The sequence below is a fragment of the Humulus lupulus genome, chromosome 3 (genome assembly GCF_963169125.1).
Source record: "Humulus lupulus chromosome 3, drHumLupu1.1, whole genome shotgun sequence".
NCBI lineage: Eukaryota > Viridiplantae > Streptophyta > Magnoliopsida > Rosales > Cannabaceae > Humulus > Humulus lupulus.
This window is the reverse complement of record NC_084795.1, coordinates 154,523,135-154,541,744: the sequence shown is the minus strand read 5'-3', so window position 1 is coordinate 154,541,744 and position 18,610 is coordinate 154,523,135. Positions and strand designations below refer to the sequence as shown.

Here is an 18,610-nt window from a genome sequence, read left to right as displayed (position 1 = left end):
AATGATATTTCAGTAAACTAATTTAATTACTGAAATGAGATCTCTATCATTTAACACCTTGAACCAAACTAAAAGGAAACCATCATTTCACTTCTTCATCAGAAGCTATAGATGTTCATATCTATGATTAACACTCCCACTCAATTATACTACCGAGTTCCCAAGATGTAAGTATGGGCTAGTCCGTAGGGTAAGCTGGTAACGAACAAGTCAAAGAACTCAAATAATACAATCAGTTAGAATACTAACCAATCAGAATTGAGATTGAATTGACCTATGGTCAACTATATGATATGACTAGAATAGATAATAACGGTATGTTTACTTATCTTATCAACTGTCAATATCGGTCCTGTCCAATGTAACAAATACATCCGATCTTATCTACTTTGCTAATGTTCTGGAAAGAACATAACACTGTAATGTGTAAGTAGATCATATCATAGATTGGCAAGTCAGTGTAAATCCAGTGCACTGACTAATCTTAGGACTAACTTATTTTGAATATATAATCATATTTATATTCCACTGTGATTACGTCACTATAAATAAGATTAGCCATGTGCTCGGGATTTAATAGAATTTTATATTAAACAAATAATCATGAAAATAAAGCATGTGAGCAAAGTGATTGACCAAGTCAAAAAATGATTTCTATTCTTTTATTGATAATAAAATGAGATCACAAAGAATTTGGGTTTTAATTAGGGCATAAAACCCCAACAGGTTGTCCCTTAGGTAACACATTAGATTTCCCTCAGGCCCTTATCATAGCTCTCATACGACAAGTTCAACCACTTCTACTATGAATCCCTTTACCACTCATATTCTAACTTTTCCTTGCAAAATTTTCTAATCCTTCCTCAACAAGTACTCATATCTCAGGCCCCTCGTATATTAACCTTGCAGTATGTACCTCCCGTCTAAATATTTTCTAGGTGACACGCAACACCGAACTTTTCCCAGCTCATTATCTAACCAAAAATAAGAGCTACCAAGCCCATTGGTCACTTCTGAGGAACTAGTCTCGGGCTCTGTATGTAACAAGGCATCCCAGTCTTGATGACTAACCTGTGAACTAGACCCCCTTCCTGTCAAAACCAGGAGCCATAGAACTATCAAGGGGTTTTTTTTTTTTCCCGATCACTGAGTAGCCACCCTCACTAACTTCCAAGAACGAGAATATCATCACATGTATTCCTTATATCTTAAATAACATGTCCCTCTCTACTGCCCAAGCAAAGATAATCCTCTTATGCACTGGAGCGGCCCTGACTCTCCGACCCATCTCAGAGTTTAACTTATAAATGAATCATTATCTCCGGCTACATCCATTTGTATCATAATCCAAAGTGGATTGGTCAACCCACCAACCTCATTGACATATACCGTCGTTATCTTACCACTCTCGGCATCCTCCTGCCACAAACACTTAATACAACTACTCTGTCTCAATTTTTCCTTCTCATACTATCAAGAGTGGGATTAGCTATACCCATTTACTAACCAATTCCTGTACAAACCCAAACCTTCCTCAAAATTAGAGGATAATGCTTCCAAAGCCTTCCATGCAATAATCCCTATCTGTTTCCCCCTTGTTTTATGTAACGACCCAACTATTCTAGACTTTGGACCATTAAAAACCACTATACTTATTCATAAGAAAACGTACATATGAAAACATCATAACTTTATTAGAAATAGAAAAAGGTTTGAATACATAATAAAATGCGTTTAGGATATGGGATCCCATTGTTTTAAAAATAAAAACATAACATGATCTAAATAAATCAATTACAAAACTAAGTGCGGAAAAATACATAGAAAATCATAACTAAAGACTTAAAAACTTCATCCTCAAATCGAATGCTCGGTCCATCGATTCCATCCTGCCTCAATACACATTCCCAAGTTACCAAGAACCTTTCCCGCCGCCATAGCTAATTTCCTGCACATAAACATAAAGGAATGAGCCTAATGCCTAGCAAGGAAAAATCTAACAACATAATCATATACATAAAATTCATATTATATGCTAAAAACATGTCATAACATATACCATAAGTGTATCATAAACATATGTCATATATACTATAATGGCCATTATACTACTTGGGGCTTGTTAACTAATCAAGTCATATGCCCATTAGATTTGTGGGGCTTGCTAGCTAAGCAAGTCATATGCCCATAAATTTATTGGGGCTTGTTAGCTATACAAGTCATATGCCCAAGTCTACCAACATACATACTATAACACATAAATCATAAGACAACATATAACATATAAAATCCTATCCTATTTTCCTTACCAAATATACCAGGATATGAGAACAGAATCGGGACTTTGGAACACTCCTAAAAACCATCATAGAAAGGTGAGTATACTAAAGAAAAAGGAATGAAATGAACTAACTATACCATCGAAAAGATACTTACCAAGAATCTTATGTTAAAGATCTTAGATTTTGTAACCAAGAATAAAGAATAGAGTTAGGATTTTGAGTAGAAAAACTATAAGAACAACACAGAAAGGAAATAGAAGAAGGACTACCTCGAATGCTTCTATAACCGAACTACACCTCGAACCGAAATATGCTATGAACCTTACTTCCCGAGTGTTTATTAAGCTTATAAGGATAAAGCTTATAACCCCAACCCAAGTGTTTATCACTCTAAAATAACCTAGCAGCTTGCAAACTCTAAACTTAGCTTGATGAATGAATAGATGGTTTGGTACTAGGTCCCATTTATAGAGTTCAAGAATGAAAAGATCTTCATTTAACTTGAATAAAATAATGGCTTTTTAATTGAAAAATATTTGAATTATCATTCAGCAGAGGCTGAAGATTCGGTCAGAAAGATGCTGGACTTATCAAGAGGTTAAAAAATGAATTAAGCTTGGTTTCAAAAACATTTAAAAAATTAGGTACATGAGCCGATATATCGCCCTTAGTAGGCGATATATCGCCTGGACCAAAATGCCTGAGGCTCGTCGAGGTGGCCGTGCGAAGTTACGTGTTTTTCGTATCCCCGTATGGCGATATATCGCCCCCTAATGCTGCGATATATTGGCATACGCTGAAATATTATACACGTAATTACACATTTTTAGCCTAATTTGAATTGAGTAAACAACCTTGACTAAGTCCTCTAACGATTTCAAAGCTGCTGGCAGACCCTAGGATATTCAAATATTACTCTTAATAAGTTTATTCCTCAAAATACTTAATTATTCATTAAACATACATATGACAAGTGTTATTTCCTTATTGGCTCTATCTAAACCTTAGGAATAACCATGCTCATGACAAGTCTCATATTCTTATTAGCTCTATGTAAACCTTAGGTTATAATAATTATCATATTAATAACCAGCAATAATAATCAAACCTTATGTTATAATTAATATTCTTAAACTATAGGATAAACTTATAAAATCCATAACTATTGCTAGGAGTTTCCAACTAAGTCCCGGCTTGAACCAAAATCTATAGTCATAAACATACTACAACTACTACTAGCTATTACTATAACTACTACTATCTAACTAGCTAAGTAAAGTTCTTGGACTCTACAATTCTCCCCTACTAAAAAGAATTTCGTCCTCGAAATTTACTTACCAAATAATTCCAGATACCGGCCTTGCATGTCCTCCTCCAACTCCCACGTTGCCTCCTGTTCAGAACTATTACTCCATAGGACTTTGACTATTGGAATAATCTTGGACCGTAACTACTTTATCCCTCTATCCAGGATGCTAACCAGTCGATCCTCGTAACTCAAGTCTTTCTGGAGTGCTATCGTATCGTACTTGAGGACGTGAGATGGGTCTGACACATACTTGCATAGCATCGAGATGTGGAACACGTTGTGGCTATCTGTTAGAGCTGGCGATAGGGCTAGTATATAAGCAACTGCTCCCACTTTGTCCAATATCTCAAAAGGACCTATAAATCGGGGGCTAAGTTTGCCTTTCTTCCCAAACCACTTCACACTTTTCATAGGAGATATCTTCAAGAAGACTTGATCTCTGAATTTGAATTCCACATCGCGCCGCTTGGCCTCTGCATAGCTTTTCTGACGGCTTTGAGCAGCAAACATACACTGTCTAATGAGCAGCTTGTCTAACAACTTCGGGACCTAGAAGCTGCCTTTCTCCTAGCTCGTCCCACTGCAACGGTGATCAGCACCTCCTTCCATATAGCAACTCATAAGGTGCCATCCCGATCATTGAATGGTAGCTATTGTTGTAAGAGAACTCTATCAGCGACAAGTACTTATTCCACGATCCTCCGAAATCAAGTACACAAGCGCGCAACATATCTTCTAAAATCTGAATCGTACGCTCGGACTGCCCGTCTGTCTGAGGATGAAAAGTTGTACTAAGACTTAACTTAGTACCCATAGCTTGCTGTAAACTTCCCCAAAATCTTAATGTAAACACCAATCCTTTATCCGACACTATTGTCTTGGGGATTCCATGCAACCGTAAAATCTCTTGGACATAGATGTCTGCATATTGGTCTGCCGTGTATGAAGTCTTAATAGGCAGGAAATGAGACGAATTGGTTAGTCTATCTATTACTATCCAAGTGAAATCATGCTGCTTATTCGTTCATGGAAAACCTGTCACGAAGTCCATAGCTATATCGTCCCACTTCCATTCTGGCACGCTAAGCGGTTGCAATAAGCCTGCAGGCTGCTGATGTTCTGCTTTCACTTGCTGGCATACTAGACACTTGGACACCAACTCTGCTATGTCCTTCTTCATCCATGGCCACCAATAGATTACCTTAACGTCATGAGTCATCTTGGTCGACCTTGGGTGAACTGAGTACGAGGTACTGTGCGTTTCTTCTAGAATCGTCTTCTTAATCCTTTGATCATTTGGCACACATACCCGATCCTTATATCTCAGTAAACCTTGACTACATTTTGAGAAATCTGTGGTCTTGCCTTCTCTGACTGCATCCATATGTGCTGCTAGTGTGTTGTCATGTCCCTGACCAATCCGTATATCTTCTAGCAGATTCGACTGGATAGACATGTTAGCCAGTTTGCCGACAACTACTTCTATTCCGGCATTGATCAGCTCCTGCTGTAGCGGCTTTTCTATTCTAGCTAAAGCTGCTAAACTTCCATAACTTTTCCTACTAAGCGCATCGGCAACTACGTTTGCCTTTCCCGGGTGGTATAAAATTCCGCAGTTATAATCTTTTACTAACTCTAACCACCTGCGTTGTCTCATATTGACCTCCCTCTGAGTAAAGAAGTACTTTAAACTTTTGTGGTCCATATAGATCTCGCACCGTTCTCCGTAAAGATAATGGCGCCAGATTTTCAACGCAAAGACCACCGCTGCCAACTCCATATCGTGAGTTGGATAGCTCTGCTCGTACTCCTGCAACTGTCATGAGGTGTAGGCTATCACCTTGTCATTCTGCATCAACACGCAACCCAATCCTTGCTTCGATGTATCGCAGTAGACTACGAACTTATTGTTGGGTGTCGGTACACAGAGCACTGGTGCTGAGCAAAGCTTATCCTTAAGCAACTAGAAACTTTCCTTGCATCTATCATTCCAGTTGAATCTTTGTTGTTTCCAGGTCATGTTGGTGAGCGGAGTAGCTATCTTAGAAAAGCCCTCTACGAACCTCCTATAATAACCTGCTAACCCTAGAAAGCTTCTTACTTCAGATGCGTTCTTAGGTCTTGGCCAATCCTTCACAGCCTCTACCTTTGATGGGTCTATTGCTACTCCATCTTTTGATATAATGTGCCCGAGGAACGCCACTTGTGAAAGCCAAAACTCGCATTTCTTGAACTTGGTGTAGAGTTGATGCTCCTTCAGTCGTGACAAAATTAACCTCAAATGTTCCTCGTGCTCTACTTCATCCTTAGAGTATACTAAGGTGTCGTTGATGAACACTACGATGAATTTATCTAAGTAGTCCTTGAAGACCCTATTCATCAAGTCCATAAATGCGGCTGGTATGTTAGTAAGACCAAAGGACATAACCAAGAACTCGTAATGTCCATAACAAGTTCTAAAGGCTGTCTTAGGAATATCTTCTCCCTTTACCTTGAGCTGATGATACCCGGACCGTAAATCAATCTTTGAAAATACAGTCGCGCCTCGGAGTTGATCAAACAAGTTGTCGATCCGGGGTAGCGGGTACTTATTCTTAATCGTTACCTTGTTCAGCTCGCGATAGTCTATACACATCCGCATGCTTTCGTCCTTTTTCTTCACAAATAGAACTGGAGCTCCCCATGGTGAATGGCTCGGCCTAATAAAACCCAAATCTAGGAGTTCTTGTAGTTGCGTCTTTAATTCCTTGAGTTCCGTAGGTGCCATCTGATACGGTGCCTTGGAAATAGACTCGGTGCCCGGTACTAATTATATTGTGAAGTCAATTTCCCGAGTCGGCAGCAATCCTGGCAAGTCATCGAGAATACCTATGGGAATTCTCTTACAATACGGACGTCTCCAACCTTGAGTGGTGTTTCCTTTACCACATCTGTGATGCTGGCTAAGAACGCTTGACATCCTTTTTCCATCATTCTTTGAGCTTTGTGAGATGATACTAACGGGGTGCGTAATCCTGAAGCTTGTCCCATGGAGCATAGTTTCTGGCCATCAGGAGTGTCGAAGATCACCTTCTTGCGTTTGCAGTCGATGGTTGCGCCATGCCATGTAGCCAGTCCATGCCTAGTCTCACGTCAAAGTCCTTGATCACCAGTTCTATCAAGTCTCCTTCTAGTTCTACGTCCTCAATCTTGATCATTACGCCTCGTACTATCCGTGATTATAGAACTTCTTTGCCCAAAGGCAACTCGGTTACAAACCTAGTTCTAAATCTTTCACAAGGTTTGTCTAGTTTTTCTATCATTCTTAACGAGATATACGAATGAGTGGCTCCTAAATCAAATAATACAGAGCATATATTATTGAGGATAGAAACCTGACCTGTGACCACCTTATTGCTAGCATCAGCATCTCCTTGGGTTAAGGAAAAAACCCTAGCAGGAACAATCTTGTCGTCTTTCGTCCCTTCTGGCCTGCGCTGAGGACAATCTCTTTTCCGGTGTCCTTCCTGACCACAGTTATAACATTCCTTGGTGTTTGCGCGACATTCACCCGGATGTTTCTTCTGGCACTTAGCACATGGCAGGTATTCCACATAACCTGGCCTATTTCCTCCATTATTTTTCTGTGCCCTCTTATTACTATCAGATTGCTTATAATCCGGATGCCTTCTTTTTTGACCATTATTGTTGTTGCCGGACTGATTGTTGCTATTATGGTTGTTGTTCCGACTGGTTTGAGTTTTACACTGCTGTCTAGGCTCAGGCTTACTGGCTTCTTATTTACTTACATTAGCCTGCAACCTCTCTACTTCTATTGCCGTCTCTAGAACGTCGGCATACGTAGTATTTCCCGGGTTTGCTAGCTTAACCCCTATCTCGATCTTCGGTCAAAGTCCTCTAACGAACTTAGACACCCTCAGATAGTCAGTAGGAACCATTTCTGGAGCGAACTTAGCTAGGCGGTCGAACTAACGAGCATACTCTGCCACTGAAATACTACCTTGCTTCAAGTTGGCGAATTCCTCAACTCTTGAAGCAAGTACAGCCGAATTGTAATACTTCTTGTGGAACAACTCCACAAATCGAGTCCATGTCATGGTGGCAACATCATACGATTGCTGGACCAAGTCCCACCATATCCTGGCATCCTTTTGGAGCAATGACAAGACGCAGGATACATGGTCCGCATTACTAAGATTCATGTGCGTCAGAATTGGCTCCACATTCCTTAGCCACTCTTCTGCCTCAAAGGGGTCTGTAGTCCCTTCAAAGTTTGGAGCGTGCTGCTTGCGGAACCGCTCATAAACTGGCTCCATGTGCTGTACTGGATACTGCGCGTAATTTTCCACTGGCCATCCCCCATATGGACCAACTTGTTGGGGTGCTGAGGCCATTTGCTGTGGCTGCGGCTGCGGTGGGGGCTGAGGCTGAGTCTGGGGCTGAGCCTATTGTCGCTGTTGTTGCAATAGCTCCTCGAATTATTGTCGCATCGCAGTCTGGCGATCTTCGCAGTGTTGTTAGCTGGCGATGTCGGCACGTTGCGGCTGGTAGTAGCATGCACTCCCCTTCTCCGAACTGGAGGGGCTTCATTGTTTACTGGAGCAGCGTTGGAGGCATTTCCGTTGGTGCATGCAGATCTTTGGAGCGACATCGCAGCAGAGTTCTAACAGTTGAAAGAAACATGTTAGAACTTTACCTAATAAGCTCTAAGGCAAAAACTTATTCTAAGGAGACATATCTCGGACCTATTGATTATGACTTCTTATGAAAATTATATAAGTCTTCTTTATTATTAGAATGGGTTTCTATACTTAGAAAACAAGCCATCTTTATTATTTCCAAGTCTGTTTCTAATCATCCTATATGACTTAATTCTCAGGCTCGAAACTCATCTTTGTTCCAAAGTTAACCATATTGAGGGAGGGCTGGGATCAGTAAAATCGTTCCCACTACTATGGCCCCCTAACTCTCAATATAGAAACTTGGTTCATTGATTTGTATCCACCCTCACCGAAATTTAGTCATTATTTATTATTTATTATGATTGCGAAATTAAAAATCAAACTCATACATGATAACAAAATAACATGATATTTATTTGGAAAAGATTTTTTCACTAATTACAACCATAAAACAAACAATAAATAAAACAAACAATGAAACTAACTATTCTAAAAATCACGATCTTCTACATCTGATCCTTCATCTAGCATATAATCATCTAACTCTTCATAGTCTTCATTATCATGTGCCTCAAAATGTCCTCGAGGAAGGTTCGTAAAAATCCTATGCTTTTGCTCATTTGTAAACTGAAATTCTGATTTTGAAGTGAACCTAACTAAGAGAGAATAATATCGCATTGCTACTGGCAGTTCATCTTCATCATCCATTGTTTCCCATATTTCCTCTAAGGCTACAATTATGGGATGAAAATCTCTAAATAGTCTAATTACTAAAACGTATTGCTCTGTTGCTCTCATGATGATCTGCTTAGATTCTTGAAGGTGACCTATTTCTCTGTGGAACAAAAGCAGTCTCCGAGTCATTCTCTCTAGTGTTCCTACGGTGTTTCTCAATTCTCTTATTCTCTTTAAAGCCTTAATGGCTCGGATATCCTCATGTGTGCCGCGGCGGGGTAATTAGAGTCTCAGTTCAACATTTCCCCATATTACTTATTTCAAAATATCATTTCTACCACATTTTGAAATCTTGTTATATATATATATATTGTATTTTTGAATTTTTTGTATGAAGTGTAATGATTACAATAATAAGTAACACTATCGAAATTTAAACAAAGATAATATAAAATGTAATCTTGAAGGATTAAAATTTAGAACACAATTCTTTAAAATCTAAACAATGACTATTTAAAAGTTTGGGTTAAATCATAAACATACTCTCTTTAATCTATATAATGTAATGTGTGAGTCTAATCTAAAATCTTTATAATTTTAAAACAAATGGCATCAAATTTTGAACGACAAGGCTAAATGCTATCAAATTTAAACCACAATTTATAATTTTTTATCCATTAAGCCTTAATTATAAATCAAGAGCATTTAAACCACAATATTTTAAATTTAAACCACTGAGCTTTAAATTTAAACCACAAGACTTAAAATTTAATTTACTTGCCTTAAAATTTAAACAGCAAGCCTTAAATGACTTGAAATATGAACTACTAAACTTAAATGACATAAAAATTTAATCCACAAGGTTTAGGTTTTAATTCTTTAGGCATAAATCATAAACATACTCTCTTTAATCTATATAATGTAATGTGTGAGTCTAATCCAAAATCTTTATAATTTTAAACCAAATGGCATCAAATTTTGAACCACAACGCTAAATGGCATCAAATTTAAACCACAATTTATAACTTTTAATCCATTAAGCCATAATTATAAATCAAGACCATTTAACCACAATGTTTTAAATTTAAACCACTAAGCTTTATATTTAAACCACTTGCCATAAAATTTAAATCGCAAGCCTTAAATGACTTAAACTATGAGCCACTAAATTTAAATGGCATCAAAATTTAATCCCCAAGGTTTAAGTTTTAATCCTTTAAGCTTAAATCATAAACATACTCTCTTTTAATCTATATAATGTAATGTGTGAATCTAATAAAAAATCTATATAATTTTAAGTCAAATGACTTAAAATTTAAACCACAATTTGTATATTTGAACCACAAGGCTTAAATGACATCCAATTTAAACCACAATTTATAAATTTTTATCCATTTAAGCTTAATTTATATATCAAGTATATTTAAACCCCTAGGTTTCAAATTTTAACCACTAAGCTTTAAATTTAAACCATAAGCCTTAAAATTTAAACCACTTGCCTTAAAATTTAAACCGCAAGCCTTAAATGGCTTAAAATATTAACCACTAAACGTAAATGGCATCAAAATTTAATTCATGAGGTTTAAGTTTTAATCCTTTATGTTTAAATCATAAACCTACCCTCTTTTAATATATATAATGTAATGTGTTAATCTAATACAAAATCTTTAAAATTTTAAATCAAATGGCTTAAAATTTAAACCACAATTTATAAATTTGAACCACAAGGCTTTAATGGCATCAAATTTAAACCACAATTCATAAATTTTTACACATTTATGCTTAAATTATAAATCAAGTATCTTTAAACCGCTATGTTTAAAATTTAAACCACGATGCTTAAAATTTAAACCACTTGCCTTAAAATTTAAACCCCAAGCCTTAAATAGCTTAAACTATGAACCACTAAACTTAAATGACATCAAAATTTAATCCACAAGGTATAAGTTTTAATCATTTAAGCTTAAATCATAAACATACTCTCTTTTAATCTATATAATGTAATGTGTGAATCTAATATAAAAGCTTTATAATTTTAAACCAAAGGGCTTAAAATTTAAACCACAATTTATAAATTTGAACCACAAGGCTTAAATTAAATGTCAACAAATTTAAACCACAATGTATAATTTTTTATCCATTTAAGCTTAATTTATAAATCAAGTATATTTAAACCCCTATGTTTGAAATTTTAACCACTAAGCTTTAAATTTAAACCACTTGCCTTAAAATTTAAACCGCAAGCCTTAAATGGCTTAAAATATGAACCACTAAACTTAAATGGCATCAAAATTTAATCCAAGAGGTTGAAGTTTTAATCCTTTAGGCTTAAATCATAAACATGCTCTCTTTTAATCTATATAATGTAATATGTGATTCTCACACAAAATCTTTATAATTTTAAACCAAATAGCTTAAATTTTAAACCAAATGGCTAATAATTTAAACCACTATTGATAAATTTGAACCACAAGGCTTAAATGGCATCAAATTTAAACAATAATTTATAAATTTTTATCCACTTAAGCTTAAATTATAAATCAAGTATCTTTAAACTCCTAGGATTGAAATTTAAACCACTAAGCTTTAAATTTAAACCATAAGGCTTAAAATTATAACCACTTGCCTAAGTAATAAAAATTTAAACAACTATGCTTAAAATTTAAATATGGGCGCCACAGCCCATATATTTTCGAGCCGCAGTGCGTAGTTACATCAAATTGGCATTATTTTTCTCGTTGCTCGCGCGCCGCGACTCTAATTTCTGTAGTTCCTGTGCGCTGCGGTGGGGTAATTAGAGTCCCAGTTCAACATTTCCCCATATTACTTATTTCAAAATATAATTTCTACCACATTTTGAAATCTTGTTATATATATTGTATTTTTTATTTTTTGTATGAAGTGTTATGATTACAATAATAAGTAACACTCTCAAAATTTAAACCATGATACTGTAAAATGTATTCTTGAAGGATTAAAATTTAGAACACAATTCTTTAAAATCTAAACAATGACTATTTAAAATTTTGGCTTAAATAAAAAACATACTCTCTTTAATCTATATAATGTAATGTGTGAGTCTAATCCAAAATCTTTATAATTTTAAACCAAATTGGCATAAAATTTTGAACCACAACGCTAAATGACATCAAATTTAAATCACAATTTATAATTTTTTATCCAATAAGCCTTAATTATAAATCGAGACAATTTAAACCACAATATTTTAAATTTAGACCACTAAGCTTTACATTTAAACCACAAGGCATAAAATTTAATTTACTTGCCTTAAAATTTAATCCGCAAGCCTTAATTGGCTTAAAATATGAACCATTAAACTTAAATAACATCAAAATTTAATCCACAAGATTTAAGATTTAATCCTTTACGCTTAAATCATAAACATACTTTCTTTAATTTATATAATGTACTGTGTGAGTCTAATCCAAAATATTTATAATTTTAAACTAAATGGTATCAAATTTTGAACCAGAAGGCTAAATGGCATCAAATATAAACCACAATTTATAAATTTTTATCCATCAAGCTTTAATTATTAATCAAGTCCATTTAAACACAAAGTTTTGAATTTAAACCACTAAGCTTTAAATTTAAATCACTTGCCTTAAAATTTAAACTGCAAGCCTTAAATGACTTGCACTATGAACCACTAAACTTAAATGACATCAAAATTTAATCCACAAGGTTTAAGTTTTAATCGTTTAGGATTAAATCATAAACATACTCTCTTTAATTTATATAATGAAAGGTGTGAGTCTAATCCAAAATCTTTATAATTTTAAATCAAATGGCATCAAATTTTGAACCACAAGGCTAAATGGCATCAAATATAAACCACAATTTATAAATTTTTATCCATCAATCTTTAATTATAAATCAAGGCCATTTAAACCACAATGTTTTAAATTTAAACCACTAAACTTTAAATTTAAACCACTTGCCTTAAAATTTAAACCCCAAGCCTTAAATGACTTAAACTATGAACCACTAAACTTAAATGGCATCAAAATTTAATCCACAAGGTTTTAGTTTTAATCCTTTAGGATTAAATCATAAATATATTCTCTTTTAATCTATATAATGTAATCTGTTAATCTAATAAAAAAATCTTTATAAATTTAAACCATAAGGCTTAAAATTTAAATCACTTGCTTTAAAATTTAAACCACAAGCCTTAAATGGCTTAAAATATTATTCACTAAACTTAAATGACATCAAAATTTAATCCTCGAGGTTTAAGTTTTAATCCTTTAGACTTAAATCATAAACATACTCTCTTTAATCTATATAATGTAATGTGTGAGTCTAATCCAAAATCTTTATAATTTTAAACCAAATGGCATCAAATTTTTAACCACAAGGCTAAATGGCATCAAATATAAACCATAATTTATAGGTTTTTATCTATCAAGCTTTAATTATAAATAAAGACCATTTAAACCACAATGTTTTAAACTTAAACCACTAAGCTTTAAATTTAAACCACTTGCCTAAAAATTTAAACCGCAAGCGTTAAATGACTTAAACTATGAACCACTAAACTTAAATGGCATCAAAATTTAATCCACAAGGTTTAAGTTTTAATCATTTAGGCTTAAATCATAAACATACTCTCTTTAATCTATATAATGTAATGTGTGAGTGTAATCCAAAATCTTTATAATTTTAAACCAAATGGCATCAAAGTTTGAACCACATGGCTAAATGGCATCAACTATCATGGGGCAAACAAGGCTCTTCTTGCTAAGTCTTATAATGAGGCATATGAAATCCTTGAGAGAATATCCAACAACAATTATGAGTGGCCCACTTCTAAATTGCCTATTGGTAGAAATGTGGCTGTCATTCATGATGTAGATACCATTAATTCTTTTGCAGCCCAAATGTCCTTGATTTCTGATATGCTCAAGACAATGAATATGGGGATGAATCAATAAATGGGGGGCCCTATGGGGACACAAATGGGGCAAATGGAGAGAATCTCTTGTGTGTATTGTGGTGAGAGTCATACTTTTGACAACTGTCATTCCAATCCAACAATTGTGTGTTACATGGGGAACCAAAATAGGAATGGTCCTTATTATAATTCAAATAATCCATCATGGAGCCCTAACAATCCTTCTATGGCTCCAAGACCAAATTTTCCACCGGGTTACCCCGTACAAGCACCACAACAACAAGCTATGCAATCTAGCTCTCTTGAGAACATGTTGAAGGAATATATAGTGAAGAATGAAGCCATGATTCAAAGCCAAGCAACTTCATCGAGGAACTTAGAAAACCAAGTTGGGCAACTAGCTAATGAGCTTAGAAATAGACCTCACGGTACACTTCCAAGTGATACCGAGAATCCAAGGAATGTGGGCAAGGAACATTGTAAATCTGTCACTTTGAGGAGTGGGAAAGAGTTGGAGAAGGAAAAGACGAATTCTGGGCATTAGGGTGAGCCCTCTTCAATCCAAATAAATGAGGAATTCCAAAAATATGTTGAACTTCCTAGTGCACAAAAATCTGCCTCTGCCCAAAATGCTGCAGGGATGCTATAGCATTGTCACCCAGAAAGTTCAATTTCAAAGCAGCCACCTCCATTTCCTCAATGTTTTCAGAAGAAAAAGTTGGATTCTCAATTTAAGAAGTTTCTAGATATGTTGAAGCAGTTGCATATCAACATCCCACTTGTAGAGACACTTGAGCAAATGCCTAACTATGTGAAATTCATGAAAAAATGCTAGGGGAGTTTGAAACCTAGCTCTAACTAAAGAGTGTAGTTCATTTCTGCAAGACAAGTTGCCATCAAAGTTGAAGGATCCTGGGAGTTTCACTATTCCCTGTATTATTGGAGATACTTATTGTGGGATGGCTTTATGCGATCTGGGTGCCGGCATTAACTTGATGCCAATGTCTATTTTCAAGCAATTGGGGATTGGAGAAGTTAGGCCTACTACAGTTACTCTTCAACTTGTAGATAGATCTCTTGCTCATCCGGATTGGAAGATTGAATATGTATTGGTGAGGGTAGACAAATTTATATTCCCTGTTGATTTTATTATGCTAGACTATGTGGCGGATAGAGAGGTGCCCATTATCTTGTGGAGGCCATTTCTTGCAACAAGAAGAACTTTAATAGATGTGCAGAAGGGGGAGCTGACTATGAGGGTCCAAGAAGAAAATGTGACTTTTAATGTTTTTAAGGCTGTGAGATTTCCTGATGAGGTTGAGGAATGCTCAGTAGTTTTAGTGGTAGATTCTTTGGCATCAAGGGAGTTTGAGACTAATAACGTTGATGATCCATTAGAGAGGTTATTGTTTGATTCACACAATGATGAAGATGAGGAGGAGTACTTAGCTTGGGTGGAGGCTAATTCTCAAGGGTTAAGAACAAGAGGCCGATATGATTCATTGGAGTTGTCGTCTAGGGAGTTCAAAGCTCCTAAACCATCTTGAGTTGGAGTTGAAAGTTTTGCCCTCACATTTGTGATATGCCTACTTGTGTCCATCATCCACTTTATCTATCATTATTTCACCGGAGTTGAATCATGATCAAGAAGAAAAGTTGCTCGAGGTGTTCAGAAATTTCAAAAAGGTCATTGGGTGGACTATTGCAGATATTCGAGGTATTAGTCCTTTGTGTATGCATAAGATCTTGCTTGAAGACAGTGAAAAAGGTTCTATTGAGGGGCAAAGAAGACTAAATGCTTTCATGAAGGAAGTAGTGAAGAAAGAAATCATCAAGTGGTTGGATGCTGGCATTATTTATCCTATCTCTGACAGTTCATGGGTGAGTCCTATACAGTGTGTACCTAAGAAGGGTCGGATCATAGTGGTGAAGAATGAAGACAATGAGTTGATTCCAACTAGAACTGTGACTGGATGGAGGATTTGCATGGACTACAGGAAGCTAAACAAGACTAGGAAGGATCATTTCCCTCTTCCTTTCATTGTTCAGATGCTAGACAGACTTGCTAGGAAAGAGTACTATTGCTTCCTTGATGGGTACTCTGGTTACAATCAGATAGCAGTGGCCCCAGAAGATCAGCACAAGACTACATTCACTTGCCCCTATGGTACCTTTGCATTTAGAAGAATGGCCTTCGGTTTGTGCAATGCTCCTACTACGTTTCAGCGATGTATGATGGCTATCTTTACTGATATGGTTGAGCAGTTTCTAGAGGTGTTCATGGGTGATTTTTTAGTTTTTGGGGATTCTTATGATGATTATCTGAATAACTTGTCTAAGGTGTTGAAGAGATGTGAAGAGACAAACCTAGTCCTTAACTGGGAAAAGTGTCACTTTATTGTTAAGGAAGGTATTGTTTTGGGGCATAAGGTATCAAAGCAAGGGATTGAAGTTGATAAGGCAAAAATTGAAGTCATTGAGAAGCTACCACCTCCTAATTAGTGAACATTAGGAGCTTTCTTGGGCATGCTGGTTTCTATAGAAGGTTCATCAAAGACTTCTCTAAGATCTCCAAACCACTTTGCAATCTTTTAGAGAAGGATACACCTTTCCATTTCGATGGGGCATGTTTGAAGGCTTTTCAAGAGTTGAAAGAGAGATTAATTTCAGCCCCTATCATTATTGCACCGGATTGGAGTTTGCCCTTTGAATTGATGTGTGATGCTAGCGATTATGCCGTTGGGACAGCGAAGGAACAAGTTATTTCACTCTATTTATTATGTCAGCCACACATTGACGGGAGCTCAATTGAATTATAGTGTAACTAAGAAGGAGCTACTAGCCATTGTATTTGCTTTTGACAAGTTTCACTCCTTTCTTGTGGGAACTAAAGTGATTATCTACACCAATCACTCAACCATAACGTATTTGATTGCCAAGAAGGATGCAAAGCCAAGATTGATTCAGTGGGTGGTTTTGCTTCAAGAGTTTGATGTTGAGATTCAAAATAGAAGAGTAGAAAATCAAGTGACTGATCAATTATTAAGAATGGAGGATGAAGAAGATTCGAACTCTCTTGTCCCCATCAAAGGAACATTCCCCGATGAACAACTGTTTGGAGTCAACCATTCGCATGAGCTTCATTGGTTTGCTGATTTTGCTAATTATTTGACTTGTGGGATAAAGTCTTTGTGAAAGGATCTGCAAGATTATGCTCTGAAGCTATCTTCATAACTGCAACATCTCCTCGATAATCTGTCTTTCTTAGCAAGTGATACTTCCTCTCGATGTACTTTCCCCTCTTGTGTCTCTGTGGTTCCTTTGAGTTAGCTACTGCCCCACTATTATCACAGTATAGGACTAGTGGCTTATCCACATCTAGCACTACTTCTAGATCGGAATAAAACTTTTGAGCCACACAGCCTTCTTAGCTGCTTCACAAGCTGCTATATACTCGACTTCCATGGTGGAGTCTACAATGCTGGTTTGTTTAATACTTTGCCAGACTACTGCTCCTCCTCCAAGAGTAAACACTGATCCAGAAGTCAATTTTTGACTATCTCTATCTGATTGAAAATCAGAATCAGTGTAACCAGTGGGGTTCAAATCTCCACCTGAATATACAAGCATATAATCTCTAGTATTTCTTAGACACTTAAGAATATTCTTCACTACAGTCCAATGACTCAATCCAAGATTGGATTGATAACGACTGACTATCCCTATTGCATAACAAATGTCAGGTCTTGTACACAACATGGCGTACATTAGACTGCCTACCGCTGAGGCATAGGGATATTGTCTCATGTCTTCCTCTTCCTGAGGTGTTTTGGGACACTTCTCCTTGGAAAGGAATACTCCATAACGAGTTGGCATATCACCCTTTTTGGAGTTTTGCATATTAAAGCGTTCTAGCACCTTATCAATATTAGTTCCGTGTGCTAGTGCCAAAGTTTTGTTCTGTCTATCTCTAAGAATCTTAATGCCCAGAACATACTTGGCTTCTCCCAAATCTTTCATTTGGAATTGTTTAGCTAACCAGTTCTTTACCTTTGATAATGATGTTGCGTCATTTCCAATCAGTAATATATCATCAACATAAAGAACGAGGAATACTACTACACCATCTTTGATTTGTTTATAGACACAAGGTTCGTCAACGTTTTTGTTTAAAACCAAACGTTTTAATTATGTCATCAAATCTAAGATTCCAAGATCTAGAAGCTTGTTTGAGTCCATAAATGGACATAAGAAGCTTGCAAACTTTTTGCTCTTGACCTTTTACTTCGAACCCTTCTGGTTGAGACATATAAATGGTTTTGTCAAGGTAGCCATTTAGAAAAGCTGTTTTGATATCCATTTGCCAAATCTCATAATCCTTGCACATAGCAATGGACAAGAGTATACGAATGGATTTTAGCATGGCTATAGGAGAAAAGGTTTCTTCATAGTCAACCCTTCTTTTTGTGTGTAACTTTTGGCTACAAGCCTTGCTTTGAAAGTCTCTACTTTCCCATCCGCTCCTCTTTTATTCTTGAATATCCACTTGCAACCAATGGGTTTGATATTCTCAGGTGGATCTTCAAGAACCCAGACAGAATTGGAATACATTGATTCCATTTCTTGGTTCATGGCTTCTTGCCATTTGTCCTTGTCAGAATCATTCATTGCATCCTTAAATGTCAATGGATTGTCTATGTTTTTGTCAGACACAAGCATTTGAACTTTGTGTTCATCACGTGTG

At 36.2% G+C, this 18,610-nt stretch overlaps 1 protein-coding gene across 1 annotated transcript; it reads left to right on the top strand.

Moving 5' to 3' along the window:
• Window positions 1–14,825: 14,825 nt before the first annotated feature.
• LOC133825156 (uncharacterized) lies at window positions 14,826–15,413 on the top strand. Its single transcript, XM_062258139.1, has one exon. The coding sequence runs from the start codon at window positions 14,826–14,828 to the stop codon at window positions 15,411–15,413; it is 588 nt and encodes a 195-aa protein (XP_062114123.1).
• Window positions 15,414–18,610: the final 3,197 nt, after the last annotated feature.

Coding starts and splice junctions, on each gene's coding strand:
- LOC133825156 (XM_062258139.1), top strand. CDS start 14,826: ATGGCTTTATGCGATCTGGGTGCCGGCATTAACTTGATGCCAATGTCT.